General features: G+C 34.9%; 1 protein-coding gene across 5 annotated transcripts in view; it reads left to right on the top strand.

Moving 5' to 3' along the window:
• The first annotated feature begins 215 nt into the window (after nt 1–215).
• The window catches only part of LOC106466274 (methyltransferase-like protein 27), an 18,796-nt gene continuing 3,605 nt past the window's right edge, over nt 216–15,406 (top strand). The window contains exons 1-5 of one of the 5 annotated variants that reach the window (XM_022394246.1): nt 216–392; nt 1,286–1,420; nt 5,868–5,990; nt 7,365–7,455; nt 9,291–9,416. In XM_022394246.1, the coding sequence (XP_022249954.1) occupies nt 1,391–1,420; nt 5,868–5,990; nt 7,365–7,455; nt 9,291–9,416 (370 nt within the window). In that variant the 5' untranslated portion in view covers nt 216–392; nt 1,286–1,390. Of the gene's footprint in view, nt 393–717; nt 736–1,029; nt 1,118–1,285; nt 1,421–5,867; nt 5,991–7,364; nt 7,456–9,277; nt 9,417–15,406 lie in introns of those variants that run through there. The other 4 variants (XM_022394247.1, XM_022394248.1, XM_022394245.1 and 1 more) reach the window with 4 other exon arrangements.

The following is a 15,406-nucleotide window of genomic DNA, read 5'->3' as shown; positions in this document are numbered from 1 at the left end:
CTCGTGATTCTTCTAGATAATAGTGTAGTCTTGTATATTTAAGACCGGCCACGAAGCGACGGGGAGGTAATGAGTAATTGAACTGCAGTCAGTGAATGTGTAATTGAACAAAGTATTGTTGGAGTCGAGCACCTACGTTGAGAATTATAGCGCGACTGTTGAAATTAAGTGTATCGCAAAGTTATATTCAGAAAAAATAAACTAAAGTTTCGTCGGAACGAATTTACGGAAAATCAGTTAACAAACGGAGACGTAACAGTATCTTAGATTTCATAAACATATTGAAAATCATTCTTACGGTACAAATTAAGGTAGAAAAGTGAAGGTATCATTGCCCTTGGAAGTCTTTTCTATGACACCAGAGTAACATTTTGGGAGTTCGCAATTTTCAAGTAAGATATGAAGCGTCTATAAAGTTTTATATGATAAATCGATCTAAATAATTCTATTTTGTTTAAAGTTGCCACCAAAATAAGACACATTTCTGTACGATCGACTCACAGTTTAAGGGTTAAAATTATTTATAAGATATGTAAAGATATTAGCTCCTTTACAATTATCATATAGTAACCATGTTTAGTCTTATTAAGTGCATTCTGTCGTCATGTATGTCGCTGTTCATTAAATTGAGTATATAAATAAAGCTTCGACCGCTTCTATATTTGTCGTATCCCAGCCTGCTTGATAAGCTTTGGCATTGCGCTAAATGCCTCATCGGCACTGGATATAACAGAAGTAGCGTAATCTAATGTTAAATATTCTTGTTTGCTTTCACTCATATATTCTTATAATTACATTGTTCCATGAACAATACATCTAAGACCGTACTTGAAGATACAAATTAGTGTTCAGTAAATAAGATGTACTCTGTCTAGTTAATGTTACTTGCATTAATAATATTTATTAGGGCATTTAATATATATCGTTTAATCAATTTCTATTATTATTCTTTTATTATAAAGATTATTTTGCATTGTTAGCTTAGTATATGTATTTAGAACTAATCTAAGCTTCTTAATCTAGCCGATCTCGTGAGAAATTGGTGGGTTGACAGACGAAAATATCGTTAGCAGCGAGGATACCAAACTGATGAAGCAATACATTCTGATATTTATAAGTAAGGACATTAGAAGACTTTATGTAATTAGCAACACACATTACAAGGATAATTTTTAGTTTTGTTCTGAATAGGTAGCTTGATCTGATCGGAAGTTAATATTAATTAAAATTATAATATTCTTATACCAATTTTTACATTAACAAAAGTCGTTTATTTCTCTTTCAGTTAGAACCTAAGCAAAAATGATGTCTGATACAGATAATTCAAGCCGGATTCTAGATATAGAAGAAGGTCTCCGTGACAAAAAACCCGAGGAGGTTAAAGAATTTTATGAAAACATGGGCAAGTAAATATGATGAGGTGAGTATATCAGACTATGAAAAACCTATTACTTTTACTATTCCTTTATTGTAACATACAAGGAAAATCTAAGGCTCTAACTGCAACATGCTGCTAATTGTGTCCAGCTGCTGGGATGTTATAACTGTGACTGTCAATCTCGCTAACAAATTGAAGGTATTGCTGATTGGTTGTTCTCCCTCTGGTCAGCACCTTTAAACTAGGGATTGGTCATGCTTGAACCTTAGAGGGTCTGTGATTTGACCGCTTAGGCCATGTGTCGCATGAGATATAGTTTAAGTTCAAAATTATAATACTGATATATTTATTAGGTAGCTTAGCAGGAACAAATAATTCAATCAAACTTCTTATTTGACATTTTGTTTTTCTTTCTTGGATAATTTAAATAGCCTAGCAACGCTATTACAATAACTCGTTGAGAATGTCTATTGATTATACTGTAAAATAACACAAACCAACACAGAAGTAACAAGGCCTTTGTTCAAGAGTTTCACAATATCTGTTTACTACAGTGTAAAATAACCCAGACCAATGTAAAAATAACAAGGAATTTGTTCGGCAGACGAACGGGGGAGATGAAATGACATGATGTTGCTGCCACCAGAACGTTTTATTGTTATCTTATCGTATGCTGCTGAAGGTCGGTAAGTAGATATATGTATTCTGGAGTAAAGGTTAAACAAACAGAAAACACTAGATCACATTACCTAGTCAAATTTGAACCTAATATTTCTGGCAAATATTACAACAGTACAATACAACCAAATTAAACACATTTGTATTCAAGACATATGAAAACCTGTAACAAATAGAAAACAAGAAACAAATGAAAGATCTCCCATGAAAAATAATTCAAACATTCACTAAGTGAGTTATATACTTAAAACATAGCTATGGTAACTTGTACCTTAAATTAGGTTATATTCTAAATGCTAACAAACTATAATGTGAAATAAAACAATTTCCTTCAGTACAAATTATTTATTTCGGATCTGTACATTGGCCGCGCGACATAAACCTACAGAATTATAATACGTTTCACTAAATAACGGGCTACAACATGTAGTATGCATGAGGATTATTTCTGTCACCAGATTATCTAAGAAAAATAAAAACACTGGTAAAATAGTTCACAGATTAACGAATCATTACAAAAACTTAACGACGTCTGAGTCTGTTATCCACATAGCCATAAGTAGTTATAATAAAGTATAAATTATAATAATCATATATATATACACCATACATATGATAAATAACGTTGATTCTGTATGAAGAAGATAGAATCTCAGCTGTGTGAAAACATGTCTACGAAGATTGTGCTGGCCCATCGTAAACTTTATATATATATATGTGTGGAATTTATGAACAGTCTCAACGGTATTTCCGTGTAGACGTTGAAAACGTTCACTTTAATGTGAACTTTGAGTAATAAAGCCCTCTACGTCTGTACAATAAAGATATAATACCCACCATTTCGGACGTTTTTTCAACCTCAAAGCTGCTATGCTCGTTCTGTTGCTCTTATCAATCTCCTGCTTGTCTTTCAGCCGGCTTAGGCTCGGCATGGCCAGGTGGTTAAGGAACTCGACTCGCAATCTAAGTGTCGAGTTTCGGAATCCCTGTCACACCAAACATGCTCGCCCTTTCAGCCGTGGGGGCGTTATAATGTGACGGTCAATCCCACTATTCGTTGGTAAAGCGCGAAATTCAAAATAAGCCAAACCAACCCCTTTGACATTTCTTTCAGAAATGACAACTGTCAAAAGCGCTCACTTCGGCAACGGTCTTTTTTGCGCTCAGTTAAATGACAAAGAACGGTAGTATCTAGGGGAAAACATCCCCGCAGTTACTTAATGAACCTAAGCGCTCTATTCTGCTGGATGCACCCATTGCATCGAAACCCAAACATTTTTTCAACAGTTCACTGTTGTTGGAATTTCTTCCTTAAAACAAAAGCAAAACAATGAACCTTATTGACATAACACATGGAATGACAAAAGACGGTCGTAAACGGCCCACTAAACAATCATATGGCATATACGCTATGATTCAAGGCTTTTGGTTGACTGCAATTTTTTTATTTATTCATCGCTATTTTTAAGAAATTACCTTTGGATTATTTGAACGGGCATATGGTAGTGTGTAATATTACCGTATGTTTTGACACATCATCATGTAAAAGTAAATGTCGTTTTTTAAGCCGGCTGAATTGTTTCTTTGTTTTTGAATTTCGCTCAAAGCTACGCGAGGGCTATCTGCGCTAGTCGTCCCTAATTTAGCAGTGTAAGACTAGAGGGAAGGCAGCTGGTCATCATCACTCACCGCCAACTCTTGGGCTACTCTAATGCTACACGAGGGCAGATAGCGTTAACCCTCTCTAATTTAGCAGTGAAATACTACAGGAAAGGCAGCTAGTTATCACCACTCACCGCCAACTTTTGAACTACTCTTTTACCAACGAATAGTGGGATTGACCGTCACTTTATAACGCTCTCACGGCTGAAAGTGCGATCATATTTGCTGGGACGGAGATTCGAACCAACGAATCGCAGATTGCTGGTCGAGCGCCATAACCACCTAGCCAATGTCAGGCCCGTGTCCTCGATGGAGGAAGTCCCATTTTTTTCTTGAAATTCCATCACAAAAAGAAGAATGTTTGTTCTTAATAAATTTTATTCTTAGATTTACAATTCAGCACACACGTCGGATGGATATTGATGTCGAAATAAAAAAATGGATAGTTTTTGCTGTAATATGCTCTTGAAAATAAAAATTTTGATGTATAGTTATTTTTGTGTAATTAACTGTTCAGGAGATACAGAGCGCGAAAGATACTTGCTTATATGTATATATAGATACTTATGTCAAACAATGTGCAATAAATAAGAAAATGAATTACCACGAAGACGCAACTGAAAGAGTTTTATGTGAACTGATGACACTTTGCGTTCACGATCTGTTCATCTGCACAGATTAACCCGAGCCAAACAGATGCAATCATGAAACGCACAACTGATTGTATCAAATCTACTTGTTAATTCATTAGAAATGATCACCTACCCCACCTTTCTTGTCGTTATGGACCAGTATTTTGGATAACTTATTTTTATGTGATTGGTCAAAAAATTGTTGTTCTTTTTTTGGCATATAGATGTATCGGACAATGTTTTATTGTTGCTAATACTGTATTCTCTATCATTTACATTGTTTTTACAAATGTAACCCTGAGGTGTATCTGTTGATTGCTAAGTCCGCAATTAGGTTGCTGAGCTAAGAAAGAAGTTTCTTCTTTGTCTACGAACAAACAAACATGTCTGTCAGATCAGTAGACTGAATGAATAAAAAGTTGTGGGAGATAACAGTGCTTAGCATGATACACCAATATACTGATTAGCATAGCGTGTGTGTGTGTCTTTTATTATAGCAAAGCCACATCGGTCTATCTGCTGTGCCCATCGAGAGAAATCGAATCGCTGATTTTAGCGTTGCAAATCCGAAGACTTACCGCTGTCCCACAGGGTACCACTGACTAGTAAGAATGCATGACGCAAAACCTACTGCTAAGCTAGAGTGCAAGGCACAGAAGATATTTCTTACTGAGAGTACAAGACAGAATATATTGCTTAACGAGAGTGCAAGGCACAGAAGATATTTCTTACTGAGAGTACAAGACAGAATATATTGCTTAACGAGAGTGCAAGGCACAGAAGATATTTCTTACTGAGAGTACAAGACAGAATATATTGCTTAACGAGAGTGCAAGACAAAGAATATATTGTTTAGCGAGAATACAAGAGAGAGAATATACAGCTTAAATAGAATACAAGACACAGCATATACAGCTAAACTAGAACACAAGAGAGAGCAGATACAGCTTAACTAGAATACAAGACACAGCATATACTGCTTAACGTTAAGCAGTATATGCTGTGTCTTGTATTCTAAAGAATACAAGACACAGCATATACTGCTTAACAAGAATACAAGACACAGCATATACTGCTTAACGAGAGTACAAACGTGGAATATACCGCCTAGTTTGCAGTTTAGTGAGAGTGCTTAGAGTAAAACTTAACTATCACGATGAAGAGTCAGTATAATGTAGAGTGATATACAGAACGAAACAAATCCCATCTTTCTTCGTCTGTTTGTTTTTCCAGAAATGATTATATTTACTTTCACTAAATGGATAAGAAGAATTTGTTTAGAAAAATAATACACGTGAATGGAGATATACAATTCTTGTGTTTTATTTAGTTTACGTTTCTGGCTTTCCCTTTGTAGAATGTCATTAAAGATTTAGATTTTATTGATTTTTTTCATTTGTCTGACGTGAATAATCCATTTAGCAGCTACTTTAAAAAATTTTTAAAGAAATTTATTAGTCAGTTATATTCTCATATTGCAAAATTGCTTTACGATAATTTCACTGGTGTTTTTGTAGGAAGTATCCCTCTTCAATTATAATGGACCCGAATTAATGGCTAGAGAATTTGCAAAATTGAATGTACCAAAAGATGTTAAAGTCATAGATATAGCAGCTGGAACAGGTGCTTTGGGAAAGGAGGTGAGGTTTTCATTACAATTTCTTGAATTAACACTCGCATGCATTACTAGGCTGTGCACAAACTCAGCCATATCTATAAGTTAAAGAAAACCACGTGAAAGCGATGGACTGTACGAAAAATATATACACACGCACTCACACAATCGTGTACGTAGAAAACTGTATGTAACTCTAACAGATAATAAATACTAAGAAAATGTGTTATAAATTATTTACAAATTCAGTACTAACAGAACTTTTATGTAAAGTTTAAAGTTTTTCCTTCAACATATCTTCATTTGTGCAACTATAAGCTGTGTTTCACGTTGTAGATAGGATAGTTTTTTTTTGTTTTGTTTGTTTGTTGTTGAATGTCGCACAAATCTGCTGGAGGATTATGTGTTAACAGCCCTTAATTTTGAAATAACAGAATAACGCGACGGCAACTACTCAACAATTCCCAATACAAGATTAAAGTTGCAAATAAATTACTTATTTTTGGTTAGATTTTCCTGACTATTGATTCTCAAGGTTAAAGTTTTACATTGTGTTGACAAAAAAACAGAAAAAGTGCTATCTACTTTGGGTTATGTGTCGCTATAAGAGTGACAGTCAACTCTCACTAGTTTGTCAGCCCAACAGTTAGCAGTAGGGGCTGACAACTAGCTGGCTTCCCTATAGTTTATTATGTAAAAATTGGGAACGATTATGTATGAAAGTTTTAAACATTTAAGTGATTGTAATGTTGTCCCATCGATATTCACCACGCACGTGGACTTTAGTCGTTTGTATATTAAAACGTGTTATTCAATGTGCACTGGCTGTTTATATACAATTTAATGTCTCTTCAATCTGTGAATACATGTAGGACAAACTATATGGAACTAAAGTGTAAAACAAACACTTTACGATGATGACATAAGTGTATAGTAATACAAACACAACTCAACAATGTTGGACTTGAATGATTTACTGATCTTTTGTATTGTAGCCTTGCTATATTTTCTAAAAAGTAGCATACCAGACAATGTTTGATATTGATACCAGCCGACATAACAATTATTAATGTTTGATATCTTCACTGTGATCTTTTATAACGATAAGGTTTTTAACTTTCTTTCAATTAGTTTGTTCTTCGTGGACTTTATTATATTTATATATAGTAATACTATGTAATTTAAACTAAGAATAGTAATTTTACAAATTTTTGCTGAAAGCTTTGGGTAACCTTATATCAGTTCATAAATAACGACAAAATAGAACATCAAGTTATTATAAACAAGCAAAAGTACCTGTCTCCAGTGACGCGAAAAGTTTAAGTTAATCTATCAATTTAAATTATTTTATGGACTGTAAAAACAAACTTAATTGTGTTGCACTGTTGGTTTCACTCAGAGTCAAAGATCTGAGCTACTTGTACCGTCCACACGAAAAGTAATTGTTCAGCATTTCAGTCATCCTAAGAGCCGCTCAACAATAACATACGGTAAATCTGAATTTGTATTATTTAACTTACGTCACATTTTAAAATGTGAATGATAGTGTGATTAATTGCTAATAATTTAGTGTAGAATATCCTGCTTGCCTAATAAATTTGGTATCAACATTATTCATTCCTGTTAACCCGTCATTTCAAAAGTGAATGTTGAGCTTTGCCTGTGTGCGCAGCTTTTCAAACGCAGCGCAGAAAGCGGCTGCCGTAAACGGGAGAAAACGAACGCACGGACAGAAACCACTGTAACCTTACATCAGTTCATATTAAACATTCAGTACTTGGTTGGTCGTCCTTGTACTCTAAGAATGTCCGAGGTTATTGATGTAATCCACCGTGATTTTATCCCAACTTGTCACTAGAAAGTGCTGCATCTCAACTACAGTAGCTGATTTAGGGTCGTGGTTGGTAATTTTCCGGATCAGTCCTGTCCAACAGTTCTCAATAAGATTTCAATCTGGAGACTTTGCTGGCCATGGCAATCTTGTAATGTCTTTCTAGTCGAGATAATCCTGAACAATACGTGCACTGTGGGTAGTGGAATTGTCATCCTGAAACACAAAGTTATTGCCAAATTTTGCACTAACGTATGACAGAAATATCGTCTCCATATAATGCCTGTAGGAGGAGCCATCGAAGTTTCCCTGGATGATATGAAAAGCAGTTTTTCTACCATGATGAATAGCTGCCCTTACGTGTACCGCGCCATCTCCTGTGGGTTCCCTGTAGGAAAGACAGTCTTCTCTCATCGGTTCTCCAGGCAAACGACGAACACGAATCTTACCATCAGCTTTAATAAACCGGAAACAAAAGTAATATAAAAAGATGACATGTTGCCAGTGTCCTAACTGTAAGATAGTATGTTATCTTGCCTAAGTATCACAGTGACGGCAATGAATTCTGGTTAATAATGGTTTGCAGATAGCCCTTATTGCAAAATAAACTTGGTTGATCAATCTTCTGTTTACTGTTTATCTGGATAACTTAGAATAAATGTGTTCATACCCTTCCTGTCGTAAGGTGTTGCAAGACTTCTTTCGACATTGACGTGTTAAACTGATCAAAACACGGTCATCTCGAGCAGTATTGTTTGGCGTCTACCAGTAAACTTTCCTGAAACAAGTTTCTTGTAGTCCAATGGCGTTTTAAGATTCTGGATACAGTACACTGGGGTAATGTTCTAGCAATGTCAATTTACTTCATACAATTTCTCGACATTCGAACAATTTGACGCCCTATAACTACTGGCACGTGACTAGGCATGACTCCATTCCAAATACAGAGAAATTGTCTGAGCAAAGCGTTGATCTGTTTCGAAAAAAAGATTACAACAAAAGCACACTCTTTTATACAAAACAGGTATGTATATGTGCTTTGACGAACAAATGATCTAAACAACTTATACAGACCTGAATAACAGCTTGTACATTTTCGTCGGATTATACGCTATCTTCTCTATTACTACTCGGGTATTTACTCAAAACTACTCTATGCATGTAGACAATAACATCAATATAGAACATTGTGCAAACATTTTGGCCAAGACTGTAAGGGCATAGAGATACTTAGCAATTTTGAACTTGAATGACTTACTTTAAGACTGACCTTTTGTATTATATTTTCTAAAAAGTAGTATACCAACTAAAGTAATAGTTTATTAATGTTAGTTATTGATATCAGCCGATGTAACAGTATATTAGTGTTTGATACCTTCACGTTTTTAAAAATATTTTTATTAGTTTGTTATTCGTATTTTACTATATGTATAGTAGTACTATGTCCTTTCTACTAAAATAAACAATTTTACATATTTCAGCTTAAAGCCTTAGGTTACACCTGCATTGATGCTTTAGATGGAAGTGAAGGTATGCTGGAAGCTGCAAGAAAGAAAAATATCTACAGGAATTTATTCCAGTTTCTTCTCGGTTGTGACAAAAAATCACCAATAACTTACGGTATGTCCCAAATACATTTTCTTTTTTTAATTATATAAGTAATAGATGAAAGACTCATAACGTTTTGAATAAAATTTTCATTTAATTTTGTCTGTAGCATTGTTTGTAATTAAGCACAAAGCTACACAATGGGCTATCTGTGCTCTGCGAAACCCGGATTCTAGCGTTGTAAGTCCGCAGACATACATAACGGTGAAGCTGTAAATCATAGGAGCGAAAATCTATTTTTTCCATCCAAGGATCATAAACAGAGTAGCTTTAACTGGGACACAATTGTAGCTCAATTTTCCAGTGATACCTTAACACACGATTACTTCTCACGTTTAATTAAGATTAATGCTGTGAACAATTGTATAAAACATATGCCTGTGCTCAACATAATTCCAGACGCAAGCAACATTTACACTTCTTTGAAAAGAACAATATCATGCTTACTTGTTCTAGTTTACTCAAATACACACTAACAAATTTCAAGATTTGTCTGGGGCACAGGGCTTTAATATTGACATAGATAGACGTCAGTGTAAGAAAAAACTTAAATGAAAAAATATAAAGAAGGAATGGGGCACCAATAAGTAAGGAAACAAGGTAGGAATGGTCGGATAACATTACAACACTTTGTGGTTTTTGACATGGTGCAACGTCATAGTGGGTGTGGCCATCGTTCCTACTATTCCTACTTCGTGTGCTTTTTGTAACTTGATAATTGTTTAAACTAAATGAAACGTGTATATAGCTAAATTTTTCTGTTGTTAACTTTGTTACAGCAACCAAGTACAGATACATGTATGTAATAAAATTATGACATTGGGGGACCAATCAGGGAAGTTCCACACAAATGATATGCCCTTACTGTTGCACCAGCAACAAGTATAACGTGAACATAGTACATAGGCATTTGTTGAGCCATCTCTCGTAAACCTTGGGATAAGCTGATCCTTCTTGTATGTTTCCTGATCCAGTTTTCATTGCATTGTCTTTGCCTTGTCAATAGTTAACACCGATGTTAGCACATCAGACTTTGGAATATTGCCAACTGGCACAAATTCGTGTTAGAAATTTAGGTTTAATATCTTTCAAGCCTCAAAAGGGTCTTTGGGGCTTGAAAGACAACCTGGGATGTCCTTTGAGAGAAATTGTGAAGGCCACACGAACTTGAATGAGAACCAGCCTCTTGTTGTTCGAGGTGCGTGAAGACATGGTAGGTGCTGTCTCAAGCTGAGAGAGAAAATCGTGAAGAAGCCATTCAGTTTTCGGTTAATTTCTTCTTTTAAATCACCAGTTATTGCTTCAATTCCATCTTGATAAATGTAATTGTCCTGGATTTTCAGTGAGGAATTGCAATATTGGAATGGAGTTTCCAGTGTGAATTATTCCAGGTCTAGTTACTGTTTGAATATTCTAATTAAAGTTGTTCATCCAGAAAACTATTAAGAGAACAGATGACTTTGACTTCGGATGAAATAGCAATAACAGACTTCGCTCTTGAAAATATTACAGACGTTCCGCTAAACAAGTTTCACTTTAACACACTTAATCATGCTTACAACAATTTCTTAAATGCAATGGGATGTCCATGAGCATACTTTCTCCAGTCATGCTGTGCAGGATAACTCTAACAAGTTCGTGTTTTGCAGTAAGAAACTTGCCACGTGTGTCACAATGAATTGAGTAAGAAATTTGCCACATGCGTCACAATGAATTATCAACTAAGATAATTGTTCACTCTTGGTATGTTTGGGAGGGTTTTAATAGATGCGTGAAAAATGATTGAACTCTTTGGGGGTTATTGTTCTTTGATAATGATCAGTATCCACTGTTGGTGGCCGTGGAACTGAAGTTGCTCTCTGTTCATGATACGAGGAAGCAGCATTCTTAATGATTTGATCGCCATCCGTTCTCAAAAGCTCTCTGTCTAATGCTCCGACAGATAATGATTCAGCACTGATTATAACTTGTGGTTTTCTACGATTAACTGTTACAAATGTAAATAAATCTCTGTATTTTCTTCTTTTTTAGCTGTTCTTGAGGCTATAGCGATATTGTCGATCTGAAACTCTGACATCCGAGACTTTATTCAAAATTTTCATTGAAACAGCTTGGTGTCTTTAAACCAAATTGTCTTCAATTATATGACAAACAGTCTGATGATGACAAAACCTTGTCGAAACGTTGTACATTTGCTGTTATTCTAAACTTATATTAAAGTTTTTCTTCATTACCAATTCAAGCCGTCTCCAGCCATTATTGGCCTTAAACCTAGTTTCATCTGACTGCTTATTGTCATCCTTATAATCCCTCCCATTCTGATAATCAGAGGTTCACTCGCTTCTGATGACTATACAATCCAGGTAGCACCTATTATGTTTACGAAACGTCATTGCAGTGAGATCCCCTAAATTAACGTTTGTGAGCATATCTTTGGCCTCACGCAGTTCTGCCGTTCTTTTCGCTGTGGCTTTAGCTGTTTTTTATGTAACACTAAAAGTTAAATATTTTTTTTCTCTTCACTTTAGTTACATATTTGTTACAGATTTCACGTGAAACAGGAAAAATAACACTCTAGATGACGAAGCACAAGGAATACCATCCTTGATATGACAATGTTAGCAACGTTCACCAGCATCTGCTTGTTTTTTATATTTTCTTATACTATTGAATTTTGTATACTTCTGTTAGCAGTGTCTATGCCAGACATGCTTTACAGGTCGATAGTTAGGGACTGGGATTGGTGCACACTTAACATAGTGACTTTCACCACCTATCAGCAGTTTTATGATATTTTTAAGAACTATGTTAAATTAATGCTTTGCGTAAGTAAATACAGATGTTTCTTTGACAATCTTACTGATAAAATTATTATTGTTTCACGATAAACGAAGCATTTAAAACTCTATAATTTTTACTTGACAACGTATTTGTAGAATACTTCCAACATATATTTCAACAAATGTGGGGAATATCCATAGGTGGTAACTTTGGTCCAAAAGTTGCTCATTTACATTTATTCGAACTTCGGGTTTCGTTCATAATAAAACTTAATAGGAAAGCCTATAACAAAGCTTTGCACATCAATCGTGTTTGTAGACACATTGGCAATACTGGTTTCCCTAATTTGCAAGATTAATTAACGCTGCCATACATGTTTATCCACTGACTTTGGAAAATATCTGTTCCATTAAAGCAATGAATAGTGCCTGGATTTATATATTAGCATTGTTAATCAGTCATTCAAGTTAAAAATTTTCAATACCACGTTATCTCAATAAAAAAAAATGTTTCGTTTCAAATTACAAATAAGTCAAATAAGATGTTATGCAATATTTAGTACTCACAACTTAATAGATACAATATTGTTACGACACCGATAGTCATGTGACGCTAGTAACACGTCATGAGCTTCTAGAACATTCATGTCCGTTCGTGAAGCCTCGAGTGTTTAGTAGATGTGCGGTATTCTTGTATATAACACCGCCAAGAAGTGACGGCAACAATCGGAATTGAATTGCAGACAGAGATAAAGGCGGACAATTGAGTCAAGCGCGTGAATCGTTCGTTGTGAATTATATAATTATAGCGTTTGTTTAAGTTATAGCGTGACTGTGGAAATTAAGAGTATTGCAAAGTTGTATTAAGAAAGAATAAATTAGTTTTATTTAAGAAAGGACTTGTATCGCTAAAGTTTCTTCGGAAAGAATTTTTACGGAAAATTAACAAACGAACACAGAGGCGTAACAATATAATATTTTTTAAAACGACAATATGGCGAGGACAAAGACAATAAACTAACTTTTTCACACAAGATTTTCCTATTGCATTTTGAACATGAGACTTAATTAATTTTACGGTAAATTCAACAGTCTTCTTGATCTCGATCATAAGATTAATCATATAACAAAATATCCCAATCTTTAACTGTTACGTATATAATATAATTTCTTAATCATATTTTAAGGTAATAATGAGCCACTTTAGTATGGCGACCACCGTTAATTTAAGCTGAAATTATAGTTAGTACAAGCTGCATAACAACTAATTTATATAATATTACATTTCTTTATTAATTTAGTTGCATTAGTTTATATTAACTAACGCTTAGTGAGGGACCTAGTGAACTGAATAATTAATTCAAAAATACAATAACAGCAACGTTTACAGTAGGCACGTTTTGATTTAAATGATTACAACGCTTTGACCAGTTGTATCGAGTCATCATTTAGGTTTTGTTTGTTTGTTTGTTTTGAATTTCGCGCAAAGCTACACGAGGGCTATCTGCGCTAGTCGTCCCTGATTTAGCAGTGTAAGACTAAAGGGAAGGCAGCTAGTCATCACCACCCACCACCTACTCTTGGGCTACTCTTTTACCAACGAATAGTGGGATTGGCCGTCACATTATAACGCCCCCACGGCTGAAAGGGCGAGCATGTTTGGTGTGACGGGAACTCGAATCCGCGACCCTCAGATTGCGAGTCGAGCGCCTTAACCACCTGGCCATGCCGGGCCCCATCATTTAGGTAAGGGTTACAGTCAAAAATACTCGACAAGGTTTAAGTACAAAAATTCATGCAAACTACCATTTTGCCTCAACTTTTATGCGATCAACAGAGAGAAGATGAATTTGGGATACATCTTCTACATGGATCAACTATTTGTACTTGTTTAGCTCTCAGGTGACACCCCACCTCCGTCTACCCCATTCTAAAACGTATTCTATGACATATACAAGGCTGTAACTATGACAACTACCCATTGTTGTCAAATGACGATGCTGTACCTAAAGCTAAAACCGAATGGGTGTTTATATGTAATATTTTTATGTTGAATACTTAATAATATAAAAATTAAATGTAAGTTTATTTGTGGACAAGTTTTTGGAGTCCGGGTCACTTTCGGGAATATTTTTTTTTTCTTCTGGAAACAACATTTCTCATCCATCGACTGTTCCCCAGAAATCGGGGTGTTTCGTCATCCTAATGTAAAACTAGTAATTATTTGACTTAAGCCAGTCAAACAATTTCCTGAACTAAGATTATTTTCGAAAGGCTCGAACGAATAAGTCGGTTTTAGGTTATATTGAGAAAGTAACCAATGTTGATATGAAATTGGTATTTAAAATATAAATAGATAGAATAGAAAATAATTTCAGTTCTCGGAAGTGAGTTATTACCTAATGATGACTCGATACTATAGGTCGAAACGTTGTAATTACTAAAAACAGAAACTGTTTACTGTAAAAGTTGCTGTTATTGCACTTTTTAATTAATTATTCAGTTCAGTAGGTTCCTCACTAAACTTTAGTTATTTAATAGAAATTAATGTAACTAAAGTTACACCTGTTATACAAGCCAGCCCGGTATCTTGATGTGGATACAATAAAACGAGTTATTCCAGAAGGTTTTGGTTGTTTTGATTAGACAAAAAAAAGAAGACGTTTGGCATTATTTTTTTTAGGTCTAGGTCGCTGGACCTGACCCGAGACCGTGAGAGCCAACATGAAGAAATGAACTTGTAAATGTATAGTAAAACAATATAACAATGAAACATTATTGAGATGTTCTAGATGTGGTTGTAAATGAGATGGCTCAAGTGTAGCGACTAAGTTAAACAGAGGATCCAAATTGAATGAGGGAAGAACTTTTTCGAAGATATTCAAATCGGTTTGACATACCAGCTGAATCAGAGATTTATCAATTGATTACTGCACTGACAGCGAAACACAAAAAACGGGTACAATAGTATGATTATCTTCAAAAGGGTGAATTGGAATCATATAGAAAAAAATTATTAGTTTCAATATTTTGTGAAACTAACGGCACAGTAAAGCCTCAAAATACAGTATTGAAGTTGAACCAGATTCACGATGTATTACAAGATGATTTCCCTAGCGATTCTTAAATGTAAAATGTCATATCTGAAATGAAGAGTAAATATAAGAAGGATGATATAATGTCTAGTATTGATACCACCATAGTATAATTCATATAGATTTC

Source organism: Limulus polyphemus, unplaced genomic scaffold (genome assembly GCF_000517525.1).
Source record: "Limulus polyphemus unplaced genomic scaffold, Limulus_polyphemus-2.1.2 Scaffold2210, whole genome shotgun sequence".
Lineage (NCBI taxonomy): Eukaryota > Metazoa > Arthropoda > Merostomata > Xiphosura > Limulidae > Limulus > Limulus polyphemus.
Note: the sequence above shows the minus strand (reverse complement) of the source record. Positions and strands in the feature narration are given on the sequence as shown.